Source organism: Anarrhichthys ocellatus, unplaced genomic scaffold (assembly GCF_004355925.1).
Source record: "Anarrhichthys ocellatus isolate YVR2014 unplaced genomic scaffold, GSC_Weel_1.0 scaffold41, whole genome shotgun sequence".
Lineage (NCBI taxonomy): Eukaryota > Metazoa > Chordata > Actinopteri > Perciformes > Anarhichadidae > Anarrhichthys > Anarrhichthys ocellatus.
Window position 1 is genome coordinate 2,172,752 of NW_022280071.1, and position 16,221 is coordinate 2,188,972.

The 16,221-nt window shown below is 44.8% G+C and overlaps 1 protein-coding gene across 1 annotated transcript; it reads left to right on the top strand.

Annotated features, from left to right (window-relative positions):
- Positions 1–285: 285 nt before the first annotated feature.
- dnaaf4 (dynein axonemal assembly factor 4) lies at positions 286–13,489 on the top strand. Its single transcript, XM_031868171.1, has 9 exons — positions 286–516; positions 8,973–9,120; positions 10,652–10,782; positions 10,901–11,108; positions 11,198–11,343; positions 12,400–12,509; positions 12,581–12,734; positions 12,880–12,985; positions 13,200–13,489. The coding sequence occupies exons 1-9, from the start codon at positions 394–396 to the stop codon at positions 13,316–13,318; spliced, it is 1,245 nt and encodes a 414-aa protein (XP_031724031.1). The 5' UTR covers positions 286–393; the 3' UTR covers positions 13,319–13,489.
- Positions 13,490–16,221: the final 2,732 nt, after the last annotated feature.

Here is a 16,221-nt window from a genome sequence, read left to right on the forward strand (position 1 = left end):
ATTGTTTTTAAATCTCCTTTTCTTTTGCCTTATGTTTTGATGCTTGTAATGGTTTTATGTGATGCACTTTGAATTACCTTGTTGAAATGTGCGATACAAATAAACTTGCCTTGCCTTCTTTGGGATTCATTCTCTACTATTAAGTTACACAAGGTTGAGAACTTCTGCTTTAGCCTATTTGAAACTATTAAAACGGATTTTTCCGCCAAACGTGAAGGCAGCATGCTGGTCACCATAGAAACAGGACGCCATGAGGCAGCAGCACCGCTTTTGTCTCTTCAGGACTCTTCTCCTCTTGTCGCAGGAGTTACTGTTGACGCTGGCTACATCGGTGTTTCTGCGCAATTAGTGAACCACAACCACGGACAGGAGCGGGACACGAAGAGGAAGAAGATGCCGCTGTTAGTAACAGACTACTCGTGGACACAGACGGACTCCACGGTCTGTCTCAGTGTTCCACTCAAAGGAGCGAGAGTGAGTAAAGTGGACATCCTGTCCACGGACGAATACCTGAAGGTAAAGTTACCGGAAATAAGGTTTGGTACCTTTCATGCTAGCTGACAGCAATACACATCGTGCTTCTGTACTCTACGGTGTTGTAACTCACAGGGGCGTTTCCAGGATGTGAGGACATGTGTGTGCTGGGTAAACCAGCTCTATTTTGATGCTCTTTTATGCACTCTGGCACTTAATCACACCGCATATGTCTTAATCATTGGGAAAATGAGATGGGTACTTCAAAAACTGTTGTATAATTATCAACTGTGTTTTAAAGATATTAGGAGTTCTTAGTAATTCGTTTTAGATTGAGTAGAAACAGAATACTTCACAACTGCTATCACATATAGTGACTTGAGTTAGTCAGAGTTATATTGACACATTTGTGTTTACAACTGTGACCCTTAAGGGGAGGGGCTTAATTAAGTCAAATCAGAAGTTAACCCTCCTGTCGTGTTCGTTTCTCCCCCCTTACTTTAGTGTTCCCGGTCAAATTTGACCGGTCTGTTTTAACTGCTCTTACATTAACACAAAAACCATTAATCATCACCACATTGTATTTATCACCTTTTTAAGCTGTAAACAATGTCTCAGACTAGTGGTTTACATGAATACCTGCTGTGAATATACAAAGAATAGACACTGAAAATGGTTCGCCAAATTAAGTGAAACTGTTGTAAGGACATTGTTGACAAGAATATAGGCCTCTCGGACTCCGCATCCCACAGACTTTCTCTGCCCTCATTGTTTGACCGATATAGTCCTGCTAGAATCAACAGATGTAGGCTTGGAGGACTACCTGGTCCAATGCTCTCCACGTGTCCCCAAACACACGCCTCCCCTCCAGGTTTGTCATGTCCAGTATAATACCCTCAATGGACTCAGGTAAAACGAGTTGGAAGCTGGACTTGAAGTCATCCACACGAGATGTTGCATATCGTCTTGGCCCTGGCGTCATCCTTATTATGTTTTCTACTCTCGCTCTGCCTCCTCTGTCCTGGGAGGATGAATACCAGAGCAAGTTGCCACCCTTGGACTGGAATGTCACCTCAGGTGCCTGTTCCCCTGGTGCCATTTCCTCGCCATCTGTTGACTGGTCAGTCTCATAATAGTCCGGATCAAAATCAGGATCAATGTTGTCTTCAATTTCTGAGACATCTTCCTCTATCTCCGGTTCAATCTCCTCTTCATCTGGTTCAAAAATTAGGTCCAGAGCCTCTCTGACAGAAAATCGCCTCATCAGTGGCCTACTCATTGTGCTCAGAGTAAAATGAGAGCAAGGCACAGATAAAGGTTTATATGGGGGAAAGTGAGAAGATATGAAACATTGTTTAGTCTGGAAGGTGTGGTTCACGTGGGGGGATGGGCACATAAGTGCGGTATAGAGATGGGTTCCCATAACAAACACCTGATTTTTTGTTTGAAGTTTGAAATGTGTACAACTTTATATATGGGGCTGTGAACAGGTGTTTACACAGGTGTGTGTGTGTGTGTGTGTGTGTGTGTGTGTGTGTGTGTGTGTGTGGGAGGGGGGGTCATTGTGGGTGTGTATGGGGCTGTTTTCCATCTGATGAATGGACATAGTCTAGTGTTTCCCATTCATTTCCTATGGCGGTCACTTTTGACCGGGAACACCATGGGTGTTACAAAGTTGACTAAACCACTAAAAATTCAATGAAAGTGGTGATCAGCAATTTTATATGTTCAAATGCCTAGTGGGAAGGATATCATGAGGCCTTGAGGCAATCTGATGTAAAACACAATATTTATGATTGATTAAAGTTGTAAATCGGTCAGATTTGACCCGAACACGACAGGAGGGTTAAAAAGACAGCAAAACATGTCCAAACCTTTCCAACACACAACAAGCATTACATGAAGACAAGCAGACTAACACGTAGCAGACAACAGCACCAGGCAGCACAGTCTCAGAGAAGCTTATAATACAAGCAGTAAGACAAACACGCCGAACAAAACCAGTGCAGCAACACCCGGGATTTCAACCACATTATCCGCACGCAAATATCTGCAGATGACATGCACCACCGCCTCACTTACCTCCTCGGGCCGGGCGGAGATAGATGGGAGCTCGTAGGCTGTGTTACCATGCTGCGTGGTGTGAAGTGATACAGTAATGTAACCCGTCATGCTTTTGAGACACCATGTTCTGATGTCTCTTAGCTTAGTGAGCACTAGAAAGTGACATCTACAGGACGTTGGACACACAGGGATTTGATGGAATTTTAAGGCCATTTTATGTCTGTTTAAAATATGATTATTATTTTTTTAAATGCATTGATACTATGCTTGGGAATATCGATGCACTATTGTGGGAAAAAAGATTGCAATAGTCGCAAATATCGATAATCTTGCACAGCCCAAACTCATGCACTGATGGCATGGGGCTACCATACAAGGTGCCACCTGCCCATCAGGACTAAACTAACTCACACTCATCCAGACACCGATGGTGAGCTGTTGGACACATAGACGTGGACTGGAGGAGTCGGAGTTGGGGATCGAACAGCCGATCTACCTGCCGCACCTGTAACTGCTTTTGCTTAAGTAGAGATCTGAGTATTTCCTCCACTACTGTAAGTTAACATTAGTTTATTGAAATATTGAAAGTGCTGAAATGTAGCCTACTTCATATTATCAATCATAAAACATAGGCTCACTTCTTAGCCTAAGCTGTATTCTCTATTAAAAGATGGATTTGTTTTGTTCACCTGATGCAGTCTCAGGTGACCTCAAATGGAGAAAACAATGATGACATGTCCTTGAATTGTACGATGAGGTGCAGTGAAATAAAATAATAATAATATTAATACATTTTATTTAAATAGCGCTTTAAAAGGCACTCAAAGACACTTTACATGTTAAAAACAGAAACATTTCTAATAAGAACAAAATATACGACATAACAGTAAGAAAAAAAATAAAAATAAACATGAAAAGAAAGAAAGAAAAACATACATGACTGACTTTAGAGGTTAAAAGCAGATTTGAATAGGTGAGATTTAAGTGCAGTTTTGAAAGTGGCGAGTGACGAAGAATGTCTGAGGTGTTGGGGCAGGGAGTTCCAGAGGGAGGGGGCAGCAACGGCGAAGGCCCTGTCCCCCCAGGTCCGATGCTTGGACAGAGTAGGGGGGTAAGGAGGTTGGTGTCGGCAGATCTGAGGTTGCGGTTGGGAGTGTGATGGTACAGGAGGTCCGAAAGGTATGAAGGGGCAAGGTTGTGGAGGGCTTTGTAAGTGATGAGGAGGATCTTGAACTGGATTCTTTGCTGTATGGGGAGCCAGTGGAGGTTTTGAAGGACTGGGGTGATGTGGTCTCTGGTGCGGGAGTGGGAGAGCAGACGGGCAGCTAAGTTCTGAATGTATTGTAGTTTATTGATGATTTTGGTGGGTCAGCCGTACAGGATGCTGTTGCAGTAGTCCAGACGAGAGGTGATGAAGGCGTGGATGAGTGTTTCAGCGGCTGCGGAAGAGAGGGAGGGACGGAGACGGGCGATGTTTTTGAGATGAAAGAAGGCGGTTTTTGTGATGTGATTGACGTGGCGTTCATATGAGAGAGTTTGATCGAAAGTGATCCCAAGGTTACGGACATGTGTGGAGGCAGGAACAGTGATGCCATCGATGCAGAGGGAGAAGTTGTGGTGGGAATTGTTTAATGATTTGGGGCCGATGATGAGGACTTCAGATTTGTCGGTGTTGAGTTTAAGGAAGTTGGCTTGCATCCAGGTTTTTATATCTGTGAGGCAGTTGGTGATGGTGGAGTGGATGGTGGGGGTGATGGATTTGGTGGAGATGTAGAGCTGGGTGTCATCAGCGTAGCAGTGGAACTGGAGACCATGGTGGCGTATGATGTCACCAAGGGGGAGCAGGTAGAGGATGAAGAGGAGGGGACCGAGTACTGAACCTTGGGGAACACCTTGAGAGACTGGGGCTGTGTCAGACTTGAATTTGTTGATGCTGATGAACTGTTCACGGTCGGAGAGGTATGATTTAAACCATGTGGAGGGAGGACTCGAGACGGGAAAGGAGGATGGAGTGGTTGATGGTGTCGAAGGCTGCGCTGAGGTCGAGCAGTATCAGGATGTTGAGGGAGTGTTCATCAGAGGAGAGGAGGAGATTGTTGGTGACTTTGATGAGGGCAGTTTCTGTGCTGTGATGAGATCTGAATCCGGATTGAAATGGTTTATACAGTTGGTTTGAGTCCAGGTGGGTTTTCAGTTGATGGGCAACAGTGCGTTCCAGTATTTTAGACAGAAAAGGGAGATTGGAGATGGGTCTGTAATTGTTGTGAATGTCGGGGTCAAGGCCAGGTTTTTTGAGGATGGGTGTGACTGAGGCGAGTTTGAGGGCGGGAGGGACAGAGCCAGTAGACAGGGAGGAGTTGATGACAGAGAGGAGGTGCGGGCAGAGGGCCGGGAGACAGGCCATAACTAAAGTGGAAGGGATAGGGTCGAGGTCACAGGTCGGAGTCTTCATGCCAGAGAGTGATTTATTGAGATCCGAGGGGGAGATGAGAGAAAATCGGAAGAGTGACCGGTCAGTTAGTGGAGGATTTGCAGATACAGGGTTGGACAAAGTGGGGCTGGAAGTGGCCAGTTGGTTGTAGATGGTGTCGATTTTAGCTTTGTAGAACGTCAGAAAGGAGTTGCATTTCTCTGCTGTGGAGGAGTGGGAGAGATTGTCCATAGGTTTGAGGAGTTTGTTTATTGTGGAGAAGAGGACCTTGGGGTTGGTGGAACCAGAGCAGATGATGCAAGAGTAGTAGGTGGAGCGAGCAGAGGTTAGAGCCAGTTTGTATTGCTGTATGTGTTCCTTGTACGCCAGGGTGTGGACTGTGAGTGTGGACTGAGTCGCTCTAGTCTGCGTTTCCGGGATTTCATGAGGCGGAGTTCAGGGGTGAACCAGGGAGCAGTGTGGGTGAATGAGACAGTTCTGGTTTTGAGAGGGGCAAGCTGATCAAGGCAGGAGGATAGTGTGTTATTGTAGAGGTTGACCAGGTCTGAGGGGGAGGGGCTAAGGGAGGGGGAGAGTGTGGAGAATTTTTCAGTGAGACAGTCTGACAGGGATGAGGGGCAGACAGACTTGATATTTCGGAGAGTGATGGTGTGCGTGAGTTTGGGTTCTGGGATTGGGATGTCGATCTCCATGATGATGGCTAGATGGTCGGAGATGGTGAGGTCATAGCCGGAGAGGTGGTTGATGGTGATTTCAGTGGAGCAGACCAGGTCCAGGATGTGCCCGCGGTTGTGGGTGGGGAAGTCGATGTGTTGAGTGAAGTTGAAGCATTTAAGCAGGTCCAGAAATTCGGTGGCAGTTTTACAGTCTGAGGAGTCGATGTGGATGTTGAAATCACCAAGCAACAGGATGGAAGGTGAGACGGAGCAGAGCTGGGTGAGGAATTCAGATAGGTCAGAGAGGAAGGCAGGGTTGGGTTTGGGGGGGCGGTAGATAATTGCAATGACCAGGGGTTTAGGACCAGAGAGTTTGAATGTGAGCTGTTCAAATGAGGGTGGACTGTCGATGTTAGTCAGTCTGGTCTTGATATGTTGGCGGTGAAGAGCGGCAATTCCTCCACCGCGGCCATCAGGGCGTGGTTTATCCAGGTAATGATATCCAGTTGGGGTGGTTTGATTGAGTGCGTAGTAATCCAGGTGTTTTTGCCAAGTTTCAGTGAGACAGAGGATATCAAGGTTGTTGTCAGTGATGAATTCATTGATGATTGGGCCTTTGTTGCTTAGTGACCGAGTGTTGAACAGAGCAAGCTTCATGGAGTGTTTGTGGTTGGTTGTGAGGTTTTGGGGAGGGTTCTGAGGTTGGCTGCATTCACGTGCTGTTTGTTATGATGACGTAATGAGGGAGTGGTGGTACGCCGATGCTGAGTCCACAGAGACCAGATGGAATTGACAGAAGTGGGGTTGTAGATGATGAACTTGTGCTGGGAGCCGATATGAACATCACTGGGAGGGATGTAACTGAGGTTGTTTTTGTTTATGGCTTTGTGAATGCGGTGTGAATGTTGGTCCTGCAGGCGGCCTGGAGCCAAGTGTGGAGGCTGAGGACTCTGCTGAACCACTGTGATCCACGGCCGAGTGTTGGAGTTGGACCACTGATAAAAGCAGACAGTCCACAGCTGTTTAAAAAGTGTAGAAGATTTTTAAAATCAATCTTGGTCAACTCAGACTGGTGGAGGGCTGTATCGTTGATTCCCACATGAACGATAATTCGCCGAATGGTAGACGGGAGGGCGTGCAGCAGGCCAGGCAGTTTCAGCAGGATGTCGTGAGCCGTTGCTCCGGGGAAACAGTGTGTGGCCGCGTTGAAGAAACGGGTATTCCTGTTTATTGAGTCCCCGACTATCAGTGTCGTCGGGGCGAAGAGGGGACGAGGCGACGACACTGCGCGTGTAATACGCGTGGGTGGAGGAGAGGATTTAACCAGTGGTGGCGGAGTGGACGAGCAAGGACTGAGAGAACGGGGGAACGAAGCTCGCCGCGGTGCTGGTGTAAAGCACGGTATGGAGCAGCGAGTCCTGGGGCGAGAGGAGTGCTCAGTAATGACTGGCGTAGGGATGTCGGGGGAGCCGGGGCTGTGGGTCCCTCGAGGCGGCAGCAGGGATGGTATAGGAAGCTGGGAGTCCCTAGCCAGAGGAGGGAAGTCGTGAAGGGCAAGGGTGTCATATTTATCCTTCAGCTGGACATCGAAGTTATGGGGTGTAGGAGAGGGATGTCTCCCTATCCGGCTGCTGCGAGCACAGACCAGGAACCAGGGCTCATGATGTGATGGAGTGGAGCTGACCAGGGCTTTAGGCTTAGCTCCGAGCCGTAGCCAAGAAGCCTCAGGAGCAGTGACCGGAGGAGGGGCCGCGGAAGCAGGACTGGAAGCGATGGAATCATGCACACGGTCGCTGGCTGTGTCGGTTTGTGCTGGACCGAAGATGATGGTGTCCATGAGGTTCTCGGCATACTGGATCCTGTAGAGCGTGGATATTCTTCCTTCCAGCTCTGTGATTTTATCAACCAGGCGGGCGCAGCTGACACAGTCAGATGGAGAGGTGAGTGGAGCCAGTGGGCTGGTGGACAATTGTGCTCCAGCCCGTAGTCCACAGCCTTGTCCAGGTATTAGCAAAGGTGGAAGCTGATTCACAGACGGTTCCGTTCTCAGTTTGACGTGTGTAGATGTAACAGACTTGGAATGGCATTGAAGGAGACAACTCAGAGGGTAGCTTTCCAGCATTTATTCGCTGCAGAAGACAACATAAATCAGTTTCTTGCTGGTCTCACTCTCTTTATGCATCCGCTCCCTCAACAGTACGAAACACCACTGTCAGGGCAAGTCGGGACTAACAGCGACATCAAATGGACAAAACAAACAACTACATGAGGTGGAATGATTAACAGAACCCGCGAAAATTATAACATTAAACAAAGGAAAATACATACCTGCAGAAGACAACATGAATCACAGTTTCTTCCTGGTCTCACTCTCTTTATGCATCCGCTCCTAAACATGCAAGACAACATAATTCACACAAAGGAATGCTAAAGTATCTGTGTCGTTACGTTATATGACAGGGCCTGACGTAAAAGTAAATGGCGCCAAAAAGGCTAACTGAAACAGCCACTAAACTTATATTTTCCACAGTCAAAACGGCACGTAACAGCTTGATAAGGTCATCGCCTTAGCAGTTACTAAAGTACGTAGCGTAAACAGTTACATTCCCGAAGAAAACAACAAAACAGTGCAACAACATTATTCCACACAACTTACCCTCAACAGTACGAAACACCACTGTGAGGGCAAGTCGGGACTACGGGGCTTTGGAGGTACAAAAGAGGCGAGACGCCGCTTCCGCAGGAAGCATTAACAAAATAAAATGCTAAATAAAAATAGCTCATAAAGATATAATTCACACATACTCAACAGAATAATAAAGTACATTTTTAACTCTGTTACATAGACACTCTATATCTGTGGTCTCCGTAGCGTTAGCTAGCTTCAGAGCCCAGGGCTAACAAACGAGCCACTAGTAGCCCAGCAGGCTAAGCGGTCTAGGGCACGCAAAAACCCAAGAGGTCTAGTACGTGTTGGATGACATCGTACTTCTAGTTCAATTCACACAGATCATAACAGCTAGGATCTCAAAAGTATAAGGCAAAAAATGTGGCCAAACCTGGAGAAAACAAATGCCAATTTGTGAAAAGGGGTGAGCGGAGAAACAGACACGACGCCACAGAACGCTGTGTGTTCCCTCTAAAATGTCACGTGTGATGGTAGCAACGATATATATGGCAGCTCTTCATGCTAGAAAACCTTCACTGGTGCCCCACCACATGCGACTGGTGCCCCTGCCTCTCAAACAGCCGGAGTCTGCCACTTCATGGCTGTATTTTATAATGCGTAACGTTTGGTGTTTCTCCCCAAACAGTATATAATGTTTTCCACGTTATTTTCTGCACAGGTGCATTACCCACCATATCTGTTCGAAGCCTTCCTCTTTGAACCCGTTGATGACGACAGAAGCACAGCAAAGGTTGGAGACGGAGTTGCAGTTTTCAGTTTGCCAAAGAGGACCAATAAAGTGTGGGAGCATCTGATGATGACTACAAGTAAGAGCATCTAGCTGACCGTGTAGTCATTTCACGTACCATCGACCTCCTTTCTGCTGCAGCACACTGCATAATGTCCCGTTCAGGCCGTATGCTCCAGGACCTCTTGTGGTTTCAGAGACTCACACTTTCTCAGAAGACCTTTTATAACCTGTTATGCTGCCACTGCCTGCCTGCTGACTCCTCACTCACTACTCTTAACTGGCCTTTAGGGGCAGCTAGTGATAACACAGCTAAGTGCACTCACAGCTAATGGAACTACCACGAGGCACTGCTGTACCTCGCTGCAACTCAGCTGTTGCTAAGTGGGCAGACAGCTTGGTGGGTTGACATTAGTATTTGAAAAGATTGTATGGTGCGTCTTCTTTGTTTCTTATAATTTGAGCATACATCGGCTCTCTTCTTTAGTTTGGATGAAGTGTGTTTTAGGACGCCTTACAGCCTATTGTGGTCTAGACACTAATGAATACAACCCACATTAGACAAGTGTTGGTTGTATTCATTCAATCCTACAATACAGCAGTGGTTTCTGATCTACACACAAATAGTATTGTTTCAAATAAAAGTAATAGAAATCTAATAATGTATGTATATAAAAGGAGTTTCATCAAAAAGATATTTGGCTGTGGTTACATTTATATACAAACTGTTGTACAGATGCTGTCATGTGTGAACTTATCTGTTGGGGGTTTCTAGACTCTTGACGTCGCTCGATTCACAAATGTGTTTGAGACTGAAATGACCACATATTAATATCATCTTTATCAGAGACGAGCCGGCGTCTGTGGCTTCATTTAGCTTTCTGACACACTGACTAAATTTTCATGCACAATAATATTTTTTCCAAATATGACAATATTTTGAATTTGATACGGGGTCATGAAACAGCATATTTGTTTGGATATACTGAATGGAGCTTTAAACGATTCTGCTATTATGCAGTGATGCACACTGCTGTTTCTGATTATGATCTTTAAAGTATTTTAGTAAGGGGTGTCTAAACAGAGAGGTACACAGACAGACAGATGGACGGACATAAGTAGACGGACAGAGAGAGAGACGGACAGAGAGAGAGACAGACAAGGACCAAGACCTCACACCACAAGAACAGTTTCTTCAGTTCTGCAGTTGGGTTCATCAACAAAGCCGGGACCCCCACTGACTGACTCTGACATCCTTAGGACAATGTCCTACTGTTACACACCCTTTCTATATTAAAATGCACTTTCCACTTTTATAATACACTTGTTTTAACGTACTGTTATCAGTTTGTTTGTTTACCATATTTTACTGTACATTTTTATATTTTTATATTTTTTAAATTATGTCTCGTTTATTGCTCATTATTATTCATTGTATATTCTGATGCACCAATCACCAAGTCAAACTCCTTGTATGTGTAACGTCCTTGGCAATAAATTTTTCTCATTCTGATTTGAAGTCTATTAAATATTTAGCCAGAGATCATCAGATTTGAAGTCTCCAATAGCATCCATGAAATTAATCCACCAACATACTCAATATGTTTCAGATGATAAAGAAAAGAAGGAGGTCAGAGAGAGGGCTCTGTTGAAATACCAGGAGAAGCTCTCTGCACAGTCCACGTCCAAGGCCAAGAAAGAGCATGCAGAGAAGAAGTATGCGCTGCAGAAAATGATGAAGGTAACAAACTCACCACAATCTACTTATGAATCACATCACCAAGGGTCCACAATGACCGTTGGAAATCTGCTGTGGAATCTAGAAGCACTTGTTCACAGTGTATTCTACCTGATCTCAGCTTGAAGAGGAGAAAAGAGACAGTATCCAGAAAATCAAGGACAAAGAGCGAGAGAGAACCACAGCAGAGCTGGCAGCATGGCAACTGAGACAGAAAGAAAACGCAGAGCAAGAAGAACAACTCAAGCTCCACAGGCACAGAGACAGCCTAAACAAACGGGGAGCCATGATAGAGAAGCTGGGAAGTGGATGTTTAGCTGTCAAACTGGGTAAGTGGGTAAGGCATTCCCTGTGTGGTCCAATCTGCTCCGACACTAGTTGGTTTTTGCACTTTCAATGAACACGTTCCTGCATTTAGATCAAAGAGGCGACAGTGAAGCAAAGAGCAAGAGAACACCAGAGGACCTGCCTGCTCCGAGACTCGCTGGAAACATTCAAATCACATTCACTCCGCGACTTTTTCCAACAGCCCTCAGGGAATCAAGAGTGCCAGAGGAGGAAGAGGTGAGACGTTCTGACCTCCTTTCTGTCATTTGCAGGGTTTTCCCTCGTCGTTAAACTGCAGTGAGCATAATGTAGAGATTCCTCTGTGCTGTACTCAACGTGTCGGCATTCACACACAGACTTCAGGATCTCAACATTCACACACCGACGACACAGCCCTCAGGATCTCAACATTCACACATTCACACACCGACGACACAGCCCTCAGGATCTAAACATTCACACATTCACACACCGATGACACAGCCTTCAGGATCTAAACATTCACACAGTCACACACCGATGACACAGCCTTCAGGATCTAAACATTCACACAGTCACACACCGACGACACAGCCTTCAGGATCTAAACATTCACACATTCACACACCGACGACACATCCTTCAGGATCTAAACATTCACACAGTCACACACCGACGACATAGCCTTCAGGATCTAAACATTCACACAGTCACACACCAACGACACTACCTTTGGGAGCAATTTGTGGCTCGGTGTCTTACCAAAGGACACTTGGACACGCGGACTGGAGGAGCCGGGGATCGAACCGCCGATCTTTCGTTTAGTGAACGACCTGCTGTGCTTTCCAATGTCCTTTTAAATGTGCATGTGGCACTTATTCACTTCAATGATACAGTAAATCATTTCAATGCATTTATTAACCTCTGGACTCCAATAGCTTTTATGTGTTCAATGTTCAGAACATATCCCACATATTCTGAACACATTGGAGGTGAAGACTGAAGCCACCTGAATCAGTACCAGACACCAGATGTCCTGTCAGTACAAGAACAGTGTCTTTACTTAGACGACGGTGGTTATACTGAAATGTTCTGATCAAAGTTGTTGCCAGGAACGATCCGCTGGATATCGCTTCCAAATTCTACGCCCTTGATTATCTCTACCATTGAAATGTTACAGTCAGCGACAATTCCTGTATAGTATGCCTTTAAATATGAAACATTCCCAGAAAATAACGTTTCTCTGATCAAAGTTATATGTAAAGCTTGAATGCACCATATGCTTTTTGAGTGGAATTACAATTTAACCAACAGTGGCTCAAAAAACAAGCTGAAGCCAGGCGTGCAGTGAACGCAGACGTTGACGAGCTGGAGGACCTTAAGGAGGAGGAGAGGAACCCTGACTGGTTAAAGGACAAAGGGGAGTAAGTGACGTCTATTTAACAGCATGTGGTTTTGTGAACCACGGGATCACTAAATTGACTCTTTCCTTCAGCAAATGTTTTGTGACTGGGGACCACCTGGGGGCAGTGAACGCCTACAGCCTGGCTATCAGGCTCAACAGAAAGATCCCAGCTCTGTATTCAAACAGGGCGGCCTGCCATCTGAAGTTAAAACATCTTCACAAGGCCATCGAGGACTCCTCTAAGGTCGGTACTATCCCGGTGTTTGACATTGTGGTCATCTGTACTCTACTGCATGTAGCAGAGTCCATTGAGGTAGAGCTGTGACAGTAAAGCTGCATTAAGCCATTATGTAAAGTAGGAATAAACATCTGCACACGTTTCTCTGCAGGCACTTGATCTGTTGACTCCACGAGTTGCCGCCAATGCAGCTGCCAGAGCCAGAGCCAATGTCCGCCGAGGATCTGCTTTCTGCCAGCTCCAGCTCTATGCAGAAGGTCTGACGGGCAACAGGGACACTGTTTCTATACACCTTTGAATTTCATGTCTTGGTTTTAATGATACACACACAGTTTCTGTATTGTGTTTAAAGACATAGAGTAAAGTAACAATACATAACTGAAGCATGTCTTTTCACAATGATAAGTGAATGGCGACCATGTCCACCTGCTCTGTGCTGTCAGCTAACCGACCTGTGGCATGTTTTCTCAGGCCTACAAGACTACCAAGCTGCTCTACAGATTGACCCTCACAACCAAGCACTGCAGGCGGACACACAGAGCATCAGAGACATTATTCAAGGCACTGCAGCGACTCTGGAGACACAGTGAAGCACAGCCTACTGTGCAAATAGTGTACGGCTGTTTACTGTTGGTGTTATTTGTCTGTTACCCAAAGGTTTAATAAATGACAGCAAAGACTCAAAGACTGCTGCATATCTGTTTGATCCCTGCTGTATTCATGAAGCTACAGGCTTCAAGCTGCAAGCATGTGAAGGCTACAGACCTGTGTCAGTGTGTTTTACTGATGAATGTGATGTACAGTATAAGCTAATACATAATATCAAGTCACCTCAGTCATCTATTTAAGGTTAAGACAAAGAAGAAATCAATACTTGATGCTCTATTAAGTATACAAAGAAAGTTAGACATGATTTGCTTGTTGTCTCTTATATTATATTATGATTTGCCAAACAAATCAGAAAATCGTGTCTGTTACATCAAAGTAAATAGAACAATTGTCAACATGTTACAGTGTCCTTAAACTTTGATCATTACAGTTTAGATACCCTAAGTCCCAGTTCCCATCACAGACAGACACAGATCACATCCAGCTGTGTCCAATCAGATGAAGACAATAAGGTCAGTGAAGTGGACCAATCCGTCTCTCATCTTTCTGAACATGTCTTATATCAGAGGACTCGTTCAGGCTCATTTGGAGACAACGCTGTGATGTTTCATCGTTAATGACCCATTAGATACAGGTGTGTTCACTTCTTCACTTTGACCCGAGGAAGACCATCTGGGGTTGAAACATATCAGTTATGTGCTCCTGATCTAACAGCTGTGTCATTTTTTCATGTCCATAATTTGTTCTCTACTTTTCTGTGTCTCTTCATCAGGGCAGAAAGCAGGACTCGTGGTAGTTATGAAACATCAAATACTGTGTGCGAGTGTGTCTGTTGGGTTAATGCTTATAAGTTTAATAACCTATGCTGTCAGCCCCGCTGTTCAGACCAGCGATCACAACCACAGTCCGCTGCAGCTCTTTAAACGTAGAAATACATGTAAAACATCAGTCGAGTTGCTTTCGTCCTCTCTTGCTGAGGCTTCAGCCATGTGCTCTGAACAGAGTGTCATGTGGCTGCAGGAGGATGCTCTCTGGTGGTTGTTGGTGCACACTGCAGCTAGGGAAGAACCAGTTGGATAAAGAGTCTGTTGTGTTTTATGCACTCTTGCACAATTTGCGTAATGTGCTGCAGTTAAGCTGCTCACTGAGATGTAGTTTGCCAGTGAATTCCAGCATTGCTGTTTTCACAAATATATTTTAATTCTGCATCAGTGATTCAATTTATGTTGTATGTGTGTTTCTGTTGTGAAAATATGAGCTCTCTTAATTATTTTGCTTGGTTATGAATCATATTGTAATTGTGAAATCAAAGTTGTGCCAATGTTGTTCAACAGAAGTGTGTGAATTGGAGTGTTAAATTGATTTCATTAGCTTTACTCTGTGATCAGGAATACTCATAGAGTTAGCTTAAAGGTAATTTCATAACTAAGTCTACCAGCAGGAGCTGCTAGCCAGACGTCCTCCACTGTGGCCTCCCTTCCCACAGCTCCAGCCCTGGAAAAACTAAGAGCACAGATATCCCGCTACGATAACCAGAGTCCATGGGGACAAGGAAAAGAAGATGTCTGAAGTTCCACCTGGAACAAAGTCAGGCATTTATGCTGCTCCCAAAAGGCCATTTCTCCAGTAGGCATCAGCCCACACCACCATCTACAATAATAATAATACAAGTGTCAAGAATATGTAGTGGGGTCTTTAAAACAACATTAGTGCCGGCATTGCAGGTAGAAATACGGGAAATGCCGTTGAGTTGAGAAGAATCCAGATCATGATGACATATTGGGTCAGTTTACAAGCACATAACAACCATCCAACAATAAGTGCAATTGAGCCATGCTGGGAACATGACAACAGGCCAACAAAGAGCTTTGGTTGGGTTGTTCAGAAGAAGGCTAGTGAATTAGGTTATAGGAGTTATTCTCCAGCTGTGGTCCAGCTGTTCCTCCAGCTGTGGTCCAGCTGTTCCTCTTTGGTTACTGCCACAGCCTGGAATTGATCTTGGCCTCCTTGAACTGATGAGAGATGAATGTTAGGGAAACTGTAAGATCTTCAAGTCATACATCAGTTACCACAATTAAATATAGATTTATGGATCTAAATACCCTAAAACTGGTAGAATAGCAGCAGCAGCAGTAATCCCAGAATTCCATTTGGAGTGTGGGAAGAGACTCCGTGATGATGTATCTGTGTTTGCATGTGAGATGATGGCCATAGAGTTTGAAATGTTGCCACTCCCGAAGCAGAGAGGATTTACTGTTTGCAATTCTACAATCATTTATAAGAATCCATCAAATGCAGATAGCGGTTAATTTCGTGTGGGTCCATGTTGGAGTCGATGGCAATGAGAAGGCAGATAAAGCAGCAAAAAGGGCTTTGAAGAGTGGGAAAAATAACGTTAATGTAATTATAAGTAAGTCAGAAGCTAAAGTGGTGATTAAGGGACAAATCAAAAAGATATGTCAGAATGAGAATAAAGGGAGTAAAGGAAGATATCTGTTTAAAAATAAACCATTGGTTGGGAGCAGGATCTAGTGGACAAACTAGAAAAAAGGAGATGATTATGACAAGACTAAGGAATGGCCATACTGGTCTGAACAGTTCCCTCTATGTTATTAGAAAGCATAATAATGGAAAGTGTAAATTTTGTGGAGAAGAAGAAACCGTGGACCATGTTTCATTGTCCTGTCAGAGGTACGAGTCAGCGAGAGAAGTTTTGAAAAAAGGTCTAAGAGAGATTGGAGAGGAAAATATCATTAATGTACTAAAGAAAGGCTTTAGTGACAAATGTTGGAAACTTTTTCTGGAATATTTAGAGTCAACAACACTAATGAACAGAATTTGAGAAAGAAATGTATTATTATTAATTTTTTCTATTTTATTATTT